The 17,689-nt window shown below is 44.5% G+C and overlaps 1 protein-coding gene across 1 annotated transcript; it reads left to right on the forward strand.

Moving 5' to 3' along the window:
* The first annotated feature begins 1,144 nt into the window (after window positions 1-1,144).
* On the forward strand, window positions 1,145-17,248 carry POMGNT2 (protein O-linked mannose N-acetylglucosaminyltransferase 2 (beta 1,4-)). Its single transcript, XM_019536525.1, has 2 exons — window positions 1,145-1,316; window positions 14,963-17,248. Exon 2 carries the CDS (start codon window positions 15,055-15,057, stop codon window positions 16,789-16,791), a length of 1,737 nt encoding a protein of 578 aa, XP_019392070.1. The 5' UTR covers window positions 1,145-1,316; window positions 14,963-15,054; the 3' UTR covers window positions 16,792-17,248.
* Window positions 17,249-17,689: the final 441 nt, after the last annotated feature.

Here is a 17,689-nt window from a genome sequence, read left to right on the forward strand (position 1 = left end):
ACTTAAATCAAAAGTCAAAGCCAAAGCTCTGTCTGAGCCTTGCATCTGGCTGGGCTGGTGAGGTTAAAATATACCAGTTTCTGTAGCGGACACACAAGAGGAGATGGGGAGGAGTGATGCATGTAGCATGACTACATAGCCAGCTCTTTTGACTCCCCAGTCCAAATGATCAGATGCCCATTTACAACTGGAGCCAGCCTTCAACACAAATCTGAAGTGAGGCTTCAGGCTCATGCCTTCTGGAATCATAGCAAGATGCCATAGCCACCCATAGCACTACACCCCGTTGTGCCTTACCACTGGGAGAAATCTAAAAGGGCCTATTATATATTGGGACCGTTCCCTGTCAAAAGCAGTTTCTTCAGTGATTTTGGTGGAACTGGGTGCTTGATCCTGCATTCAGATCTGATTGCAGGACTGGGGACTGGGTTTCTCTTCTATTTTTCTTGTGCTTAGTTTCTCTTCTAAACCACCTTGGTGCTGGTGGGAGCGAGCTGTGCAAATGAGGGAGGAGTGAGGTGCACTGGCTAAAATCACAGCTGAGCTTGCACTGAGAAATGATCACTCCTGTCTAACTTGGACTCAGTTAAAAGTTTCCATTCTAGCTACAGGTTAACTGTGTGACTTTTGTATCTATTAAAACTGTTTTCATAGTAAGAAGTAGTTGGCTCAATCCCCTGTGTTTTTGAAGGAGTATGTTTGCAACCTCATTCTATACTAAACCATTCACTGACCATCATGGCTAGAAAAGCTCTTGCAAGAAGCTAAGGAAATTGCTAACGGCATTTTTATTAGCTTTCTCTTGTTCTGCTTATAGACATATTTTGTTCTCTCTTTTGTTTCTTTGTATGGAGCATTTGGGGTTTTATTGTATGATTACCTAAAAGCAAGCTCTCTAAAAACAGCTTCCTGTCTGTCTCCCAGACATGCTCAGCTCTGTAAAACAGCACCATCGTATTTGTTTCAGCGTGGCTGCCCTTTGGGGATTTGCAGGAATACTGCAGCAAATCATCCTGCATGCAACGCTGACCTCTGGGAGGCTAACAAATTGAGGTGAGCTGGCTGGAGCGATAGGACACTGCTGACAGACAGAGCATGCTCAGAGCTGGGGGAGAAAGGTAGATCAGTCTGCAGATGGTGCGGTGCACTGGTTACTGCTCTGAGAAGGTTTTTTTTTTTCCCATAGTGGATGGTAAAGAAGATTGGAAAGAGTATTTCGCTGCTCTGGCAGCCCTTGTATTTTTATGATTTTTCATTTTCCTGTGAAAGAGAGAGAGAGACACTGGATAGCATTTCTTTTCATTTAGCAACATCAGGTATGCATGCATGTGCTGAAACCCTAATCTACTAGTGATACTACTTCCAAGATTAAAGAAGCTGCAGATGCTTGGAATTAATGTGCTTCTTTGGGTAGTGTTAATTGTAATCGTGCTCCGTTTACTGTGCTGAGCACAGGCAGCTCTGACTCCAGTTTTGCAGGTTGTTCTGTCTCTTCTGGTGTACTCCTTGGCTTTTTAGCATGTGTGTCAAACCACTGTTCAAACCGAGAGCTGTTTGAATCTTTCCTTCGTGATTATGTGGGTGGTCAGTCATTTATTTCAGAATCCCAATTTGATGCAATTATTTTTTCTTTTGGTTTTGCTTAATCATTTTAAACAAATAAATCCTGGGAAGAAAATTCTGTCTGTGACGGAATGGACTAAATTTTATAGATGGTTTTAAAAAGAATCTTTCCTGGCCAGTTCTGCTCTGTCTGTAGTCTGTGTTAACCTAGGAGGTTTTTTAACGTTATTGGTTGTGCTAGGCTTGCTAACGTTTTTGGCTCCTGCTTAAAATTTCCAGCACATAGATATTGGTTCTAGAAACCATGCTAAAAGGGAAACCTGAAAGGCTCATGCTAATGTCTTGAAATGTAATTGTGTAGTTGTCCTTTAAAATAGCTGTCCAAGGTTTTTTTTTTTGAAGGAGGTGAAGGCAGAATAAAAAGAAACTAACCAATTGCTGCTAAAATCCAGATGTGCAGCAAGAGTGACTGAATCTTGTGTTGCATGAATGGGTTTGGTGAGTGGTGCTTTGGGGGGTTTATAGGAAAGAGGCTATTTTTAATTTTAGTTTTACGGAATTAGCCCTTTGTTTCTTTCTTTCTTTCTTGCAGTTATTGTTTTATGTAGTTGTAACTGGCTGTTGTATCACGATTTCACAGTCTTTCTGCCATGTCTTCTTTACTGTTTGGGAAGACTTCTTTAAAAATACGTGCCCAAAGAGAGAGAGAGAAAGAGAAAGAAAGCCAAACAAAAAGGGAAAGGGAAGGTTCCTGCGATCCTTACTCATGTCTGTAGTGCTGTTAACTTCAATATAGTCCCATTCACGTGAGCACAGTGATTGACTTCAGTGGGATTATTTGCATGTATAAAGCGTAATAGCAATGAACTCACTCTTCTTTATTAACAGGTTCATCTATCCCTCCTCCCTCAGCCTGACTTTCATTTTTTGTTGTTGCTGATGAGTCTTCAACAGGTAACAGTCCCAGACTGACACGCATACACAGACCTTACAACTGCTTTTATGGTTGCCAGCTGTTGTCATAGCTGGGGGTTTTTCAGAGTAGCCTTTATTCCAAAGTTGTGCATTTTTTCGATTTTTTTTCGAAGAAGGAAAGTATCTAACCTTCCTGATTAAAACAAAGTAAAAAGATCCAAGTGTTCTTTTATATCTCATGATTTTTAATGCAGTTTCATGATTTTTTTGAGGCCTGGCTCATGGTTATGTGAATGCTTGGTGATCGTAATTCTGGTATGAAAATTCATCTTTTGTGGGTCAGTTATTTGGGTATAGAACAATTTTATGAATATTATTTGAATGGAATCCAGTAACTTGAATGTGAGGCTAACAGGGTTCTTTTCCCCACTCTCTGTTAACACAAACTTAATTGATTATATGGGAGAAAGATTTTTTTCCAAAGATGCACCTGGCAGTTAGGTGCATGATAGCCATTGTTCTCTTTTTCATACTGAAGATCTATTTGAAACAGAGGTTTTATCAAAGGGAATTGCCTGCCTTCTTGTTTGCTTTCTCTTTTAAAGTCAGCTTTTTGACTGCTTTATAGGGTTTTTTTTTTTTTCAAGGATTATTGGAAGCCTTAGAATGGAGATAAACCTGCTTTGGTTCTGAACACCAGCAGAGACTAAGGTGGCTGTAAAAGACTTGCTTTAAAAATGTCTTGATGTCACACTATGTTGATTCTGCTTCAACCCTAGTTTACATGTCCCGAGTTGAATAACAGACTCTAAGGGTGTCTGTACATGTGCTCCGTGGCCGGGGAGTGTTTTAATTAGAGCTGCTCCTGGACAGCCATTCTAATTAAAACACTACAACTTCACATGTATTCAGCATCCTGTGTTTCAAAATGGCTGTGGGGGCACTTTAACTAAAACTCGTCAAACAAGCTTTAGTTAAAGCACTCTTGCTGCCTTTTTGAAAAATGGGACACTGAATACACATGATGCTGCAGCACACTGGAGAGTTCTAATTAGACTCAGTTATTCGAATCTGCTTCAGTGTGTTCTAATTAGAATGCATCAGAGCATGGGTATAGGCACCCTAGGTACCTAGAACTGCAGTTACAAGGTTGCATCCATGACATCTAGCATGTACAGAAAAATAGGCTCTGGCCTTAAATAACAGGAAATCAGTGGCTTCAGAACTCTTGAATCTGTCCTTTTTTTTTTAACATCCCTTCCAGCACTTTTCTTGTGTGAAAGAAGCAAGAATTTAAATTAGAGGTGAACTGATATATCGGTTCCATGTCAGATTGGCATCAATATAAGAAAAATTGGCAGTATCGGCAATCTGCTTTTTTTTGGCTGATGAGGCTGATAATGTAGCCAATAAATGTCCTGTGCATGCGCGCAGCCACAACACAGCATGCAGGTGGCCAGGAGCGCGGCCTGGCAGTGTGGAGAGATTGTTAAGTCTGTTGTCAGAAAAGGGGCACAGAGGAGTGGGGGCAGATAAAGGCCCCAGCAGTGAAGGAGGGAGTGGGGCTGGGGCAGGGGCAGGCTGTGCATAGCCGGGGTGGGGTGCAGGATGGAGCCGTGAGCAGCTTGTCCAGGGATGCTGGGTTGAGAGGGTGGTCCCCGCCGCTGTACACACCCTGGGAGGGCATAGGGAGTGTGTGCCCCTTGATCTGCGTGTGGGGTGAGGGCAGGCTGCCGCTGGGGCCAGGACAGCACTGGGCTCTTCCTGGTGGCGGGCTGAGTTGGGCTGCACTTGGAGCAGGTGGCAGCAGCAGCGCTGATAGGTGAACTGCAGCAAATTTTGGGGTGGCTGCAGCTCACCCTGTAGCATCGCTCCCAGCGCCACTGCTGCTAACCCTGAGCACAGCCCAGCCCAGCCCAGGCCCTGCTGGGAAGAGCCTGGTGCCACCCCCAGCCCTAGCCTGCAGCAGCAGCCCGCCCTCCCAGGGCACATGCCCCACCTGCCCTCCTGGGATGCATGCAGCAGCAAGAGCCAGCTGTGCCCCCCAGATGAGCCATTCATGGCTCCATCTTGTGTCCTGCCTTGGCTGTGCAGCATGTGCTCCTGCCCCTGCCCCAACTCCATTCCCTCCCTCACGACTGGGGCCTCAATCTGTCCCCACCACGCCCCTTCCTTCTCCCTTCACCCCTTCCCCTACAATAGACTTACCATAGTCCCAATCAGATCAGTATCAGCCGATGTGGCTCGTTAAAAATCGGCCATCGGTATTAGCCCCCAAAATCTCTATCAGTGCCTAATTTAAATCTGTGTACGTGTGTGGGTGGATTCAATTTTCTGTTTGGCTTTAGAAGGTGAGTTGTTGGGACCAGTAATGCCAAAGTGTTTCACTTCAAGCAGTAGTGGCTAAATATTGCTATTTTTGCTGTTACAAATGCAGTCCCTGAGCTTCTGAGGTCTTACCTACATGACAGCATTCTCTTGGCAGAGCTATGTGAGCTTGGGATGTGAAAAGATCATGGCTGATATGGCTTTATTAGCAAAATCCTTATGCTAGGGACAGAAGTTACACATAAACTGGTTTAAGTGATCAGAAACTGATTTAAACCTGTAATAGAACAGAAGTTCAGTGCACATAAACCAGTTTCAAAATGGCTAAAACTGGTTTAAGATATATGTGGTTGAATGTAGTATCAGACAACTGATTTATGTCAAATTGATTTATGAAATTTCTGTCTCAAACCACTTCTTGGTACAAGCTAAATTACAGTCCCCCAACATCACAGGATGCTTTGCAGCCTTGGGCTGTGCTGTGCTGTGCTGTGCTGTGCTGTGCTGTGCTGTCTGCTCCAGAGAGCAAGGTTGGCCTTGCACCTCTGTTCCTTAGCCAGAGCAGTGATGGCTAGCTGACAAGAGTGTGGGAGTGGGAAACCCAGCTCTCCACTCCAGCGGCAAACCCATGAACTGTTCTGCTAGCTATGGTAGCAAGTTAGATTCATTACTAATTCATAGAAAATAGTAGGGGTGTGCAAAGCAGGCGAATCTGAATCTGAAGATTCGATGCTGAATTCAAAGAATCAGTGATTCGGACGTAGACACAGCTTTAAAAGTCTTTTCTACATACCTTGAGGTAGCAGGCACAGCTCATGATTGCTGCGATGCTGGGGTGGATGGAGCGTCCCACAGGAGTGCGGGGGGTGGGGCCCTCTACATGCTCGGCAGTGAACCCAGAAGTGGACTGGAAGTACTTCCGGTCTACTTTCAGGTCTGCTAGGGAGTGCACTGGGGGCTCTCTCCACCTCCCCAACTCAGCAATTGACCACAGGGGGACCCCAGGTACCCCCCCACTAGACCCAGGAGGCACCAGTCTGAAGCTTCTCACAGCCCTAGAAAATAGTTCACTGTAACTTTTGTTCCATCCAGCCAAAGATTTCCCTTCAAATATTCTCCCCTTCAAAGCTATTCCCTTCTCCAGTGTTACTTATTCTTTTCTCTGCCTTCATTCACCTGTTTTGCAGCAGGTTTCCTCTTCCCTGTTCTGTCTCAGCTCTCTGTCTCCACTCTTACTTGAACTGGCATCAAGCAGTCAGATCCCAGTGCGTCTTGTCCACCCACAGAGGCAGAGTGTGAGAATCAGCTTTGGTTCTTTGGGTAGAGATGATATCTTTTATTAGACTAACTAAATAGTTGGAAAAATTGTTATTTGCAAACTTTTGTACACAAACACCCCTCTTCAAGCATAGGAGAGTTTGTTGGAATTTGTGTGCTCTCCTGGGTAGAACAGAAGCCGATCTGCAAAATGCAGGTCTGTGAAAATGCAAACGCATGACAGTGAGGATGAGAGGAAATGAGAGACAATAGGTGGGAGACAGGTAGGTGTGGGAGGAAAGGGGGAATGTTGACTTGGCGATAGAATGTAGCTGGTGAAAAGCAGGCTACCTCAGAAGGGAGCTTTCCCCTTCTTGAAAGGGCCAGGCACATTAAAAATGCTCCAGCCCCTCAGCAGCATCAAGTTTACCAGAGGACATGCACACAGCTGAAAGCAGAGGGCTTCGGCAAACCCTGGCCTGGGGCTAGCGTACTGAGCCAGGGATGGGGGGTTTAAACCCCTTCCCTGGCCCTGAACCTCAGCTGGGGTTCGCCTCTCAAGCTGTTGCTCCCTCCACCACCCAACTCCAGACTCGAGCAAAGAACAGGGAACATGGCCACACACCCTCCTCTTGAGCCAGAAGCAGGGAAAAGCCTTGGAGCTTCAGTCCCTTCCCTTTGGCAGCGGCTGGCAGGCTGCAAGGCATGCTCTAAAACCCCCAGCTTCTGGCCTGAGCCATTACAGGTATGTGGCTGCATTTCTTGAATCAGAAGTGAATGCCTGTTCACTTGCCTCTCAGTTTAATTTCTCCAGTTTAGACTAACCTGCAAAGACTGAATTGACTCAGCCTTGGGCTTTTTGTCTATCTTAGTGTAGACACCGTTCTGCCAGCAGAAGACAGTTTATGTCAGCAAAGCTTTGGCTATGCAGGGACAATTAGTGTAGCCATGGTGGCAGACAAACTCCTGCTAGCAGAGCTGTGTTTATATCAGGGGGCTGACAGCTATAGCTCTGCAGTCATGCTTAAAGCAGCAGTTGCCCCATAATGTAAACTAAGGTTTCATTATGGTGCTGTACCCTGGCCATAGGGTCATGCTGAGTTCCTGCCATATTTCTGGCAGGCTGGGGGCCAAGGATCCTTTCCAGGCTGGTGGTAGGGATGGGTTGATTTATACATGCCTTTGGGGCTTTTACATTCATGCTTTATTCCATGCATATGAGCTTCGTCACTGAAGTTAAACTGTTCCTGGACTCAGCTCTGGCCTTGAAGCTCTAGCCTCCCATGAATTTACAGCCCATGAATTCTTCCCTTAAATTTACAGGGTTTCTCCATAATCTGCGGACAAATAATTACCAGCAATTTTATAACTAGAAATAATTTGTTGTCTTAAAATTAGCATTTTTTCCAAATAAAGGCCACCCCTACAAGTGCTTAGTTATGTGAGCAAAGTGACTCAGATCCTAAGGGGATTTGGAATCCCACTCTTTACACTTCACCCTCCAAGAAATTAGATTAAGTTATAAGAGAACAATCCTAGTCCACTTTCTTACTATGCATAAGATGAATGCAGGTGTTTATTTCTCACATTTTAAAAAGCAAATCACTTGAAATTATCTTGCCTTTGTGAATTCTCACCAACTCTACCCAGCTCTCTTTGAGGGGCCAGAGTGGAAGAAAATTACAATTAAAAACTCAAGTGGATTCAAGATATTCTTTTTGTGGCCTCCCTGTACAGGGTGCATTTTTCCATTTGTACCACTCTACCATCAGATACCTTTTTCTTTTTTCCATCTTACCAGAGACAACAGCTTTGTCTCTTGTTGCACTAGTCATTTCATGTTCCTCAGGCCCCTGACAGATCCTTTCATCTTTCTTTCCTCCTCTCCCAAAATCTGTCACCGACAGACAACTGGAGAGCAGAGCTGCTGTCTCCATTGCTCATCCCCATGGTGTCCTACTGCCTGTTCCTCTTCCATTTTCCCTCCACTCAGAGCAAAGTACAGGAAACAAGCAAGAGCCCCAAGAGATGTCAGGCTCAAACACCATAAACACTTGCGCAAAGGGGTCTCATTCCATGCTCATCACCCTGGTGTGAAAACCTGAGTAATACAGCCACCAATGATACCTCCTCTCAAGGTTCGATCCTAGCTGGTAGGTAGGAGGCAAAGGCTTTGTTTCTTTCCTGGTAGCCTGGTGGAGACAAGAAAAAGTCAACAGTAAGTCTAGTCTATTTCTTTTGTTATTGCAGAATGAAATGTACAATACAAAAAATAGATAGCAAAAAGTCAGCTTGGTCTCTAAAGCTTTCCTTTAGAGTCATTTATGGATATAAAGGATAAGGAGGACTTCTTTTTAAAAATATACACATTTTGAGCAGAGGGTCTGCCTTCAATTAGCTCCAGCTACCTATCTTACTGAAGCAGACTATAAGCAGGCAGGCTTCAGGCATGAGCTATGGTGTTCCAAAAAATTGGCACCAATTAACAGCAGGAAGCTAAGCTACTGTGTCAAAACTTAGAGCACAGTAATAAAAATCCTGCCAGACACTCAAAGCCTGTGCAGCGTGTACTTCCTGAGCAGATAAGATGATGTGTGCTCCTGAAGTCTTTACTGCTTATCAGCAATAAATTTTAACTAGAGAAGCAACAGTCAGATGGAAAATACTGAAGATGGTGGGGTGGTGGGGGAGCATGATCCTGTTGTTACATGAACACTGAAAAGCCCTCTTCCTTGAGAATGTGATAGTGCTTTTTTGGCAACTTCAATTAAAATGTAAGGAGCCAAAGACTAGCTGACCCTTCCTCAAGACCCTGCTCTTCTCTTTCTCTACTTGTCTTTCCTACCAGAACCCAGAGAGGGTTTCCACAACTTTCTAGCTTTCTTGGTGATTGGTCCACCATGGTTTAGTCTCTGCCCTTGCCTCTGTTTGTTCTCTGTAACCTGTGTTGCTGAATGATTTGGCCTTATTTTTTCAAAGCACTTTAGAAATATAAGTTGGTCCTTGTAATCTCTCTGATAACTGGGACACAGACCTGGAAGGTACAATGGTACAGCACTCAAATATGTCATTGTGGGTGGGGGAAAGCATAGAGCATGGTGGGTCAGAAATTACAGAAATATAGGCCTCTGGTATGGCTGCCTAGTTTTGTTTTAAGGAGGCTTCACTCCTTAAGACAATGCATCTTAGCTGCCGGTGCAATACTTCTCATTCTGAAATTAAGTTATTCTTACAAGGCTACTCTGCAGGAGAGGGGGATGGACCACTGTACCCATACCTGTGGAGCATTCAGAGATGCCTATCCAAGAGAAATGGAGGTAGAGAATTTAAGTACCTGAGACTGTTTACATTGTGAAGGCTGTCTCCCAAGTGGAAGGCCTCAAACTTTTAAGTATTTCAAGGTTATCTGCTTCCTCAAGGACAGATCTTTATGCCCCAGAAGCACCACGGCAGTTGGGATTCTTGGTATCAAACTCCGCAGGGAATAAGCAAAAGGCCTTTGTGACCAGTACTGTCAGTCCAGTGTCTCCTTCTAGTGCTGTGCTCACTCACAGAAACACAAGTGGTAAAATCCTGAAGAAAATGGGCCAAAATTCTGGAAGAACCCCAAAATGGTAGAGTCGACTATTCAATTGTGGCTGTGACTTTTTTCCCCCACCCCTTATCCCCACTCTTGCCCATTTTCTTTTGTTTAATTTCAATTAGAAGCAACATTCAGCCAAACAACAGGAAGCATGGATTTATGAATCTCTGAGCAGCTGGGAACACCTAAGATGATGCATTGCTAAAAGACTCCTAGCTTTTAACAGCCATTCCTGTCACTCAGATGGCTAGAGAAAACATACTTACCTCTGCTAAGCGTGGAGAAATTGAAGATCTGCAGAAAGAGAGAAAATGATTGAGAAAGAAATATAATTTTGTTGTAAAAGCTGAATTATTCATTATAGCCATCTTGCAGCTATTGATGCAAAAATATGAGTGAGTGTAAAATACAGTAAAACAGAAGAACAAGGATTTATCATTAATCTTGGATAAATTATAAAACCCTGTCCCACTGTTCTTTCCATACTTCAGCAATATAGAAACCATGTAAGGCCACTCTCCTCTGGTTTAGAATGCAAAGAAATCAATGTCAGTTCATTGGACAGCCTAAAAGTGTTCAAAATTTCTCTTAAATTTAGAGTGAAATCAGTTCAAACTCCACCCTAAAACACAATTATAGTAGTTGGATACAATATAGACCAATGAGAAATTTCCGTTTCAGTAATCCCCAGTGGGTCATGGTTACAATTATTTACAGCCTACTTAACAGTGAACTTGATACCTAATGAAAATCAGGGCCCAGAAACACTGCAGGTAAATCAATACCTAAATTGAATTCCTAAAGAGTAAGATATATTTGATGCTCAGACATAAACTAATAACAAACCTAAATGAAAGGATGATGGTGCCTACTCAAATGGAAAGTGCCAAGACCTCTCCCGCTACAGAAAATGGAATGGGGGGATCTTCCAGCATCACATAGCAATGAAATAAATTCATAGATGTAGGGTCAGAAGGGACCTTGTAGATCTTCTAGTCTGACCATCTTCCCTGGGCAGGAGAGAAAACTGGGCTCAAATGACCCCAGCCAGGTAAATGTTGAGCCTCCTCTTAAAGACCCTCAGGGTAGGAGCCATCACCACTTCCTTTGGAAGTTGGTGCCAGATCCTAGCTGCCCTGACTGTGAAATAGCGTCTTCTAATGTCAGCCTGAACCTACTCTCAAACAACTTATGGCCGTTATTCCTTGTTACTCCAGGAGGTGCTCGTGGGAACAGGGTCTCTCCCATTCCCTGCTGGCCCCCCTGGTAAGTTTGTAGACAGCCACCAGGTCCCTTCTCAGCCTTCTCTTGTGAAGGCTAAACAGGTTAAGTCCCATAGCCTCTCCTCATAGGGTTTGCCCTGCTGTCCCCGGATTGTGCGAGTGGCTCTCCTCTGGACCTTCTCAATGCTGTCCACATGCCTCTTGAAGTGCAGTGCCCAGAACTGGATGCAATACCCCAGCTGCGGCCTGACCAGTGGGGAGGATCACCTGCTTGGACCTGCTTGAGATGCATCTGTGGATGCACGACAAGGTACGGTTAGCCCTACTGACTGTGTTCTTGCATTGTCGGCCCATGTCCATCCTGGAGTCAACAATGACTCCAAGATCTCTTTCTGCCACTGTGCTTTCAAGAAGGGAGTTCCCCAGCCTATACGTCTGCTGCTGGTTCCTACTGCCCAAGTGTGGCACCCTGCACTTGTCAGTATTGAATCCCATCCTATTTTCATTTGCCCACCCTGTAACCTGTCCAGGTCCTGCTGTAATCTGTCCTTGCCTTCTAGTGTGCCCACCTCACCCCAAATCTTGGTGTTGTCTGCAAATTTAAACAGGCTGCTCTTCACCTTGTCGTCCAAGTCACTAATAAAGAAATTGAACAGTGCGGGCCTGAGGACTGAGCCCTGGGGGACTCCACTGCCTACTTCCCTCCAGGTCAAAAATGACTCGTCTGCCCCCACTCTCTGAGTATGACCCCTCAGCCAATTTGCAGTCCATCTGACTGTGTAGGCATCAATGCCACAGTCACCTGCATCCAATGATTTTTGTGACCTGATCGTAGAAGGCAATCAGATTGGTCTGACAGGACCTGCCCCTAATGAAACCATGCTGGTTGCCCTTGAGCGTCATCCCCGCTGCTGGTCCATCACAGCAGCTCCTTGATAACCTTCTCAAAGAGCTCCCCCAGGATTGAAGTAAGACTAACAGACCTGTAGTTGCCCGGGTCCCTCTGTATTCCCAGGTGCCCTCTTCCAGTCGTCTGGCACCTGGCCAGAGCACCACACGTGCTCGTAAAGCCATGCCAGGGGCCCTGCGATAACCCCTGCCAATTCCTTCAATACCCTGGGGTGGAGAGCATCTCAACCTCCTGATTTGAATACATCCAGCCCCAGAAGTTCTCTAACCCAGTTCTGACCCTAGGCTTGGCGGAGTTTCTCCCGAGTCCGTCCTGAATCATGGTCAGGGGAGTCCCAGGAGTCCCGGTCCCTGCACAAGAAAATAGAAGTGAAGAAATTGTTAAAGAGGTCTGCTTTCTTCTCTGGTGCAACCAACAGATTGCCAAGCATATCGTGCAGGGGCCCCACATTACCCAGGGCCCTCTTCATTCTCCCTATGTATTTAAAAAAGGACTTTTTGTTATCCTTGATGCTAGCTCTAGTTCCGTATCTCCCTTAGCTTTCCTAACAGCCCCCCTACAGACCTGAGCAGTGGAGGTATACTCCTCTTTGGTGATAGACCCTCCCTAGGTGAGCCAGGGGGGCTTTTGGGCACTCTTGCCCCCTTTGCTTCTTGTTGGGATTGTCACCGCTTGGGTTCTGAGTATCGTCTCCTTAAGGAACGACCACTCATCTTGGGCACTCAGTTCCCCTACTCTCTAGGACCCTAGTGCCTGTCCCACTAATCTCCTCAGCTCATTGAAGTTGGCCCTCTTAAAGTCTAAGGATACTGCCTTGCTGCAGGCCCTTGACACTATAGCATAGCATCTGAGCTTAGCCAACCCTGGACACCTTGGAAAACAAGGTGAGAAAAATAACTGGAGTATGTTTCCTTTTAAGTTTGTCCCAAGTTTCTGGACTGGTACAAGTCAGACTTATTCTTGCTAGGAAAGGGTTTGCTTAGTTTAATACAATGTGGTCATCCCTGACAAAGGTAGGCTCTCTCTATCAAGCTGTTTCTTTCATAAGGAGGACAAAAGTCGTAGTCTTTATTCCAAGGTTGCAGCAGTGTGAGAGTGTGGGGTGCAAAGCCACCTCTGGACTGTCCTTACAGGGCTGGCTTTACATTGGACCAGTTTTCTGCCACCCTGAGGTAGAGCAGCCTCAAGCATGCACTGAATTACTTGCACTTCTGCTTTATGCTAGGAGAGCAATGGAGTGGGAGCCACATGTGTCATGGAGGAGTCCCTTGTGATTGATTTGCTATTTCAATCCTGCTCTCTAAGGATTCCCTTGGCTCATATTGTGAAGCAAAGTGGCTGCAGAAATATCTGAGGATCAGGGCCATAACTTCCACTTGTTCTTTTTACTGCTGATAGATTGGTCTGTGTACAGTTTGCCTGCTCATGGGTTAACCGGCAGCCCACAGCAATGTACAACTGAGGAGTTGTACAGCTACACTGCTAGCCCCTCTTCTCTGCAGTCAGCACCAGGATTGAGTCAGCTGCCATTTTCACACCTGTATCCATCCATCCCTATTCATGGCTGTACATCAGCAATCATGGGGTGGGGTATGGATTCTGATGCTGTTTGAGGAAATGGTCACATCTGGCCAAAAAGCCTGCTGTGACAATGTTGTAGAGAGAAGCCAGTTTCAACATCTGGCCCTACCTCTGCTCACCTGTGGAGGCCATAATATGAGCAGTATCTTGGTGTGGTGCTGGAACTTGTCCATTTCTATGTCTGGGGCATGTTTGCCACTTTATACATATGCCCTTTTAACACTGTCAGAGTGTAAAAGGATGTAGGTGTAAATTAGTCTCCGAGATCTAGGCTGGTTAGTGCTGAAACCAGTAACTTGTACTCCTTGGTGCATTCCATACTACCAGAATAGTAGTGTTTAAACTTGATAGCTGTCAAACCTTGCTATAGTGTAGTGTAACTTAGTCTTTCCAGTGCAAACAAGAATAAACATGTAATGAGCATTTTAGAGAGCTGTAAGGCACACAAGGAACCCCTGAAACAGAGGTTTTAAAGTTCCTGCACTAACAATTGTATGTTTGCTTTTGTTCATGTAGGAAGAAAAGTTGCTTATATAATTTGTGTACTATGGCTGTGACCAACCATATTTAGGCATGGTTTTTGTGTAGCGTGTATATAGCTGGACTTTTTTATTGGAACTGTAAATTTTTTCTTGCAAGGTAGTGGAGCAAGCATGAATTATTATTCAATTTGGGGGTATAAATTACTTGGTCTTTTAGTCTAAGCTACCCTAAGCTGTTTGTTGGATGGAGTTGGGGGTGGGGAAGTGGAGTTGAGGTGTGGGGGAGGACACAAGTGACATGTATACCTAATAAATGTCCAATCACAAGAGCAGGATCACAGACTTTCTACTCCTGTGTCAGCATCATGGGATCTTTATTTTTTGGGGACTTTGAATTTTTTTTTATTTAAAGGCTTTCCTGCTACACCATGAAATCTTGAAAATGGGTAGCTGAAAAGAAGAGGGTCAGTGTATTTTTTCTGGAGAACAAGGGATCTAGACAAGCTCATAAACTACAAAAATGGCTAGAACTAAAAACTCTCTGTTGTACTTATTTATCTTTCGCTACCATGCTCCCTGCAAGATTCACAGTTGTGACTTCATTTATTTTCACAGTACCCCTGAGATATAGGGAAGTGCTACTATCTGCGTAGTACAGATGAAGAGCTGAGGTACAGTGAGAAAAAGTAATTTGTACAAGGTCATACATAAAGTCTATGGCAGAAGAAGGTATGGCGTCCTGGTCTCCCAAGCCCTGACCATTGGGCCATCCTTCCTCTACTACTTTACAGAATGTGTTATGAGAAGGTTAGACTGGAGATGCATTCTGAATGGGAATAATTGATCAGGTTCTTTAATGAAATTGCACTAAGCTTTTCTTGACATTTATTCAACAGGTGGAAATCAAAATTAGAGAGGGAGCTGCTCCTTGTAGCCAGTCCCTTTTTTATTATCAGTGCTCTCAAGTTTAGTTCTGGATAGTATCTTGCTTGCGCCTCTGCCATTTCTCAGAAAAATGCTGAAAAAGCAGAACTCCTTTGAATACTTCATAAAACATGATTTACAGCAGGGCTATAAAAATCATATTCAGATGGTTTCTTTCTTGTTTTGTTTTCCCCAGGTCTTTGCTTTCACCATGTCAAAGAGGATTAATGATGCCTTCCCTTTCCACTGTGTTCCCCACCTGTCATCTTGCTAGGATCTAGCTACAGAATGAACATAGCAGCAGTGTTTAATGCTCTGCTAGTGTCTGTCCTTGCAGCTGTGCTGTGGAAATACATTAGGCTGCGAGAGCACGTCTTTGTGGTGGAAGAGGAGCTGATTCTCACTCGCCAGTCTCAGGAGCTCTCTCAGGTCCGGATTGATTACCATGCAGCTCTTCAAGCACTGGTGGAGGACGGAACCAGGATGGTGTGCACAGGCAGGATGCATACTGACCGCATCTGCCGCTTTGAGTCCCTCTGTTATTCCACGGAGGCAGAGGAGTTTGTCTTCTTTCACAGCAACTCCTCAGTCATGTTGCCCAACTTGGGCTCTAGACGATTCCAGCCAGCCTTGCTTGATCTCTCCTCAGTGGAGGACCATAATACCCAATATTTTAACTTTGTGGAGCTGCCAGCTGCTGCACTGAAATTTATGCCAAAGCCAGTCTTTGTGCCTGATGTGGCACTGATCACCAACAGATTCAACCCAGACAACTTGATGCATGTCTTTCACGATGATCTCCTCCCAATCTACTACACCATGCAGCAGTTTCCAGACTTGGACCAGGAGTCACGGTTATTCTTCATGGAGGGGTGGAGTGAAGGCCTGCACTTCGATCTATACAAGATACTGAGTAACAAGCAGCCACTCCTGAAAGAACAGCTTAAAACTCTGGGCCGGCTCCTTTGCTTTACGAAATCCTACGTGGGACTGTCCAAAATCACCACGTGGTACCAGTATGGGTTTGTGCAGCCCCAAGGCCCAAAGGCAAACATCTTAGTTTCCGGCAATGAGATCAGGCAGTTCACCAAGTTCATGATGGAGAAGCTGAATGTCAGCTTGGAAGAAAGCTCCAGTGAGGAGTATATTATTGTATTCAGTCGAACAATCAACAGACTAATCCTAAATGAGGCAGAACTAATTTTGGCACTTGCCCAAGAGTTTCAGATGAAAACCATTACAGTCTCCTTAGAGGATCATTCATTTTCTGATATTGTACGTCTGATCAGCAATGCATCCATGCTGGTCAGCATGCATGGTGCCCAATTAGTGATGTCTCTCTTCCTGCCAAGAGGGGCTACTGTGGTGGAGCTGTTTCCTTATGCTATCAACCCTGAACACTACACCCCATACAAAACACTGGCAACACTCCCTGGCATGGATCTCCAGTATATTGCTTGGCAGAACACTGATAGGGAAAACACTGTTACCTACCCTGACAGGCCTTGGGATCAGGGAGGAATTGCTCACTTAGACAAGGTGGAGCAGGAGCGCATCATAAAGAGCAAAGAGGTCCCGCGGCACCTCTGCTGTCGGAACCCCGATTGGCTTTTCCGTGCCTACCAGGACACAAAAGTAGATATCCCCTCCCTTATCCAAGTGATCAGGCAGACCGTGAAGTCTAAGCCTGGACCCAAGAAGCAGAAGTGGACTAGTGGTCTGTACCCTGGCAAGGTGAGGGATGCCAAATGTCAAGCCTCTGTCCAGGGCACTAGTGAAGCTAAACTTGCTGTGTCTTGGCAGATTCCTTGGAACCTTAAGTACTTGAAGGTCAGGGAGGTAAAATATGAAGTATGGATACAGGAGCAAGGTGAAAACACTTACATGCCTTATATTTTGTCCCATCAGAATCACACCTTTTCAGAAAACATTAAGCCATTCACAATATATCTGGTATGGATACGATGCATCTTTAACAAAAATCTCCTTGGACCTTTTGCAGATGTGCTTTTGTGTAGTACATAATCTGCTGTCAAATCGGCAGCATTCTGTCCTGTGCACCAACCCATTAGTGGCTTAAAAACCTATTGTCCTGTAGTTTTTAGAGGGCTTCAAAGGACTAGACTATGTCAGTGCCTAAGTGGCCATTTTATTGCATTTCCTGTGTGTTCTAAAGGTGGTATTTATTTCCATTTAATGTAAAAAAAACCAACAAAAAACTCTCTGTTCTTGAAAAGAACTTCCAAAATTGAAATTACAAACCAAACACCTGTAATTGAAAAGCATAATGAAAGTAAATTGTGTGTACCTTGGTAGTGATTTGAATCTCTTTCTATTGTGTAGTGGGTATTTAAGCACAGCATTTAACTGCAATTAATTACATGGTTAGATGGACAATTTTCATCAGTTTCTCCGTTGTAACTTATTTTTTAAAAAAGACAAGCTGTATCTGTACCACTGAGTAAAAAATTTGGTACAAGAACATTCCTTAAATTGTTGTAAACTTCTTTGAGACGCCTTTCCTTTTAATGTCTGCAAGAATGATAGTTCTTACAGAAGAATTATCCTTGCTCTTGAAGTGCATGTGTGGCTAGCTCTTTTTTCTTATTTTGGCTGAGAAGAGGAAGACAATGACACCAGTCATATGTAAAATCAAGTTTTACTGTACCTGAGTAACCACATGAAAAGCTGAAGTAACAGATGAAACATGAAAAGGGATGTGATGGGTACAACTGCTGAGTGGAGGTGGGTAGCATAAGCAATAATTACTGCATTTTTAAGGTCCGTTTACATTTTTTAAGCTGTATGCTTGTATAGAATTCTTGATCAAATTCGGAGGAGGGAAGGAAAACAAAAGCAGTGGGAGAACACAGTTTACGCATGTAAAAAATTGTGTAATGCAGCATAGCTTGTTCATAAAAGC

The sequence above is a fragment of the Crocodylus porosus genome, unplaced genomic scaffold (assembly GCF_001723895.1).
Source record: "Crocodylus porosus isolate Cpor-Errol unplaced genomic scaffold, CroPor_comp1, whole genome shotgun sequence".
NCBI lineage: Eukaryota > Metazoa > Chordata > Crocodylia > Crocodylidae > Crocodylus > Crocodylus porosus.

Bases quoted from the DNA above. Each gene is read 5' to 3' on its own strand.
- POMGNT2 (XM_019536525.1), top strand. From the start codon at position 15,055: ATGAACATAGCAGCAGTGTTTAATGCTCTGCTAGTGTCTGTCCTTGCA.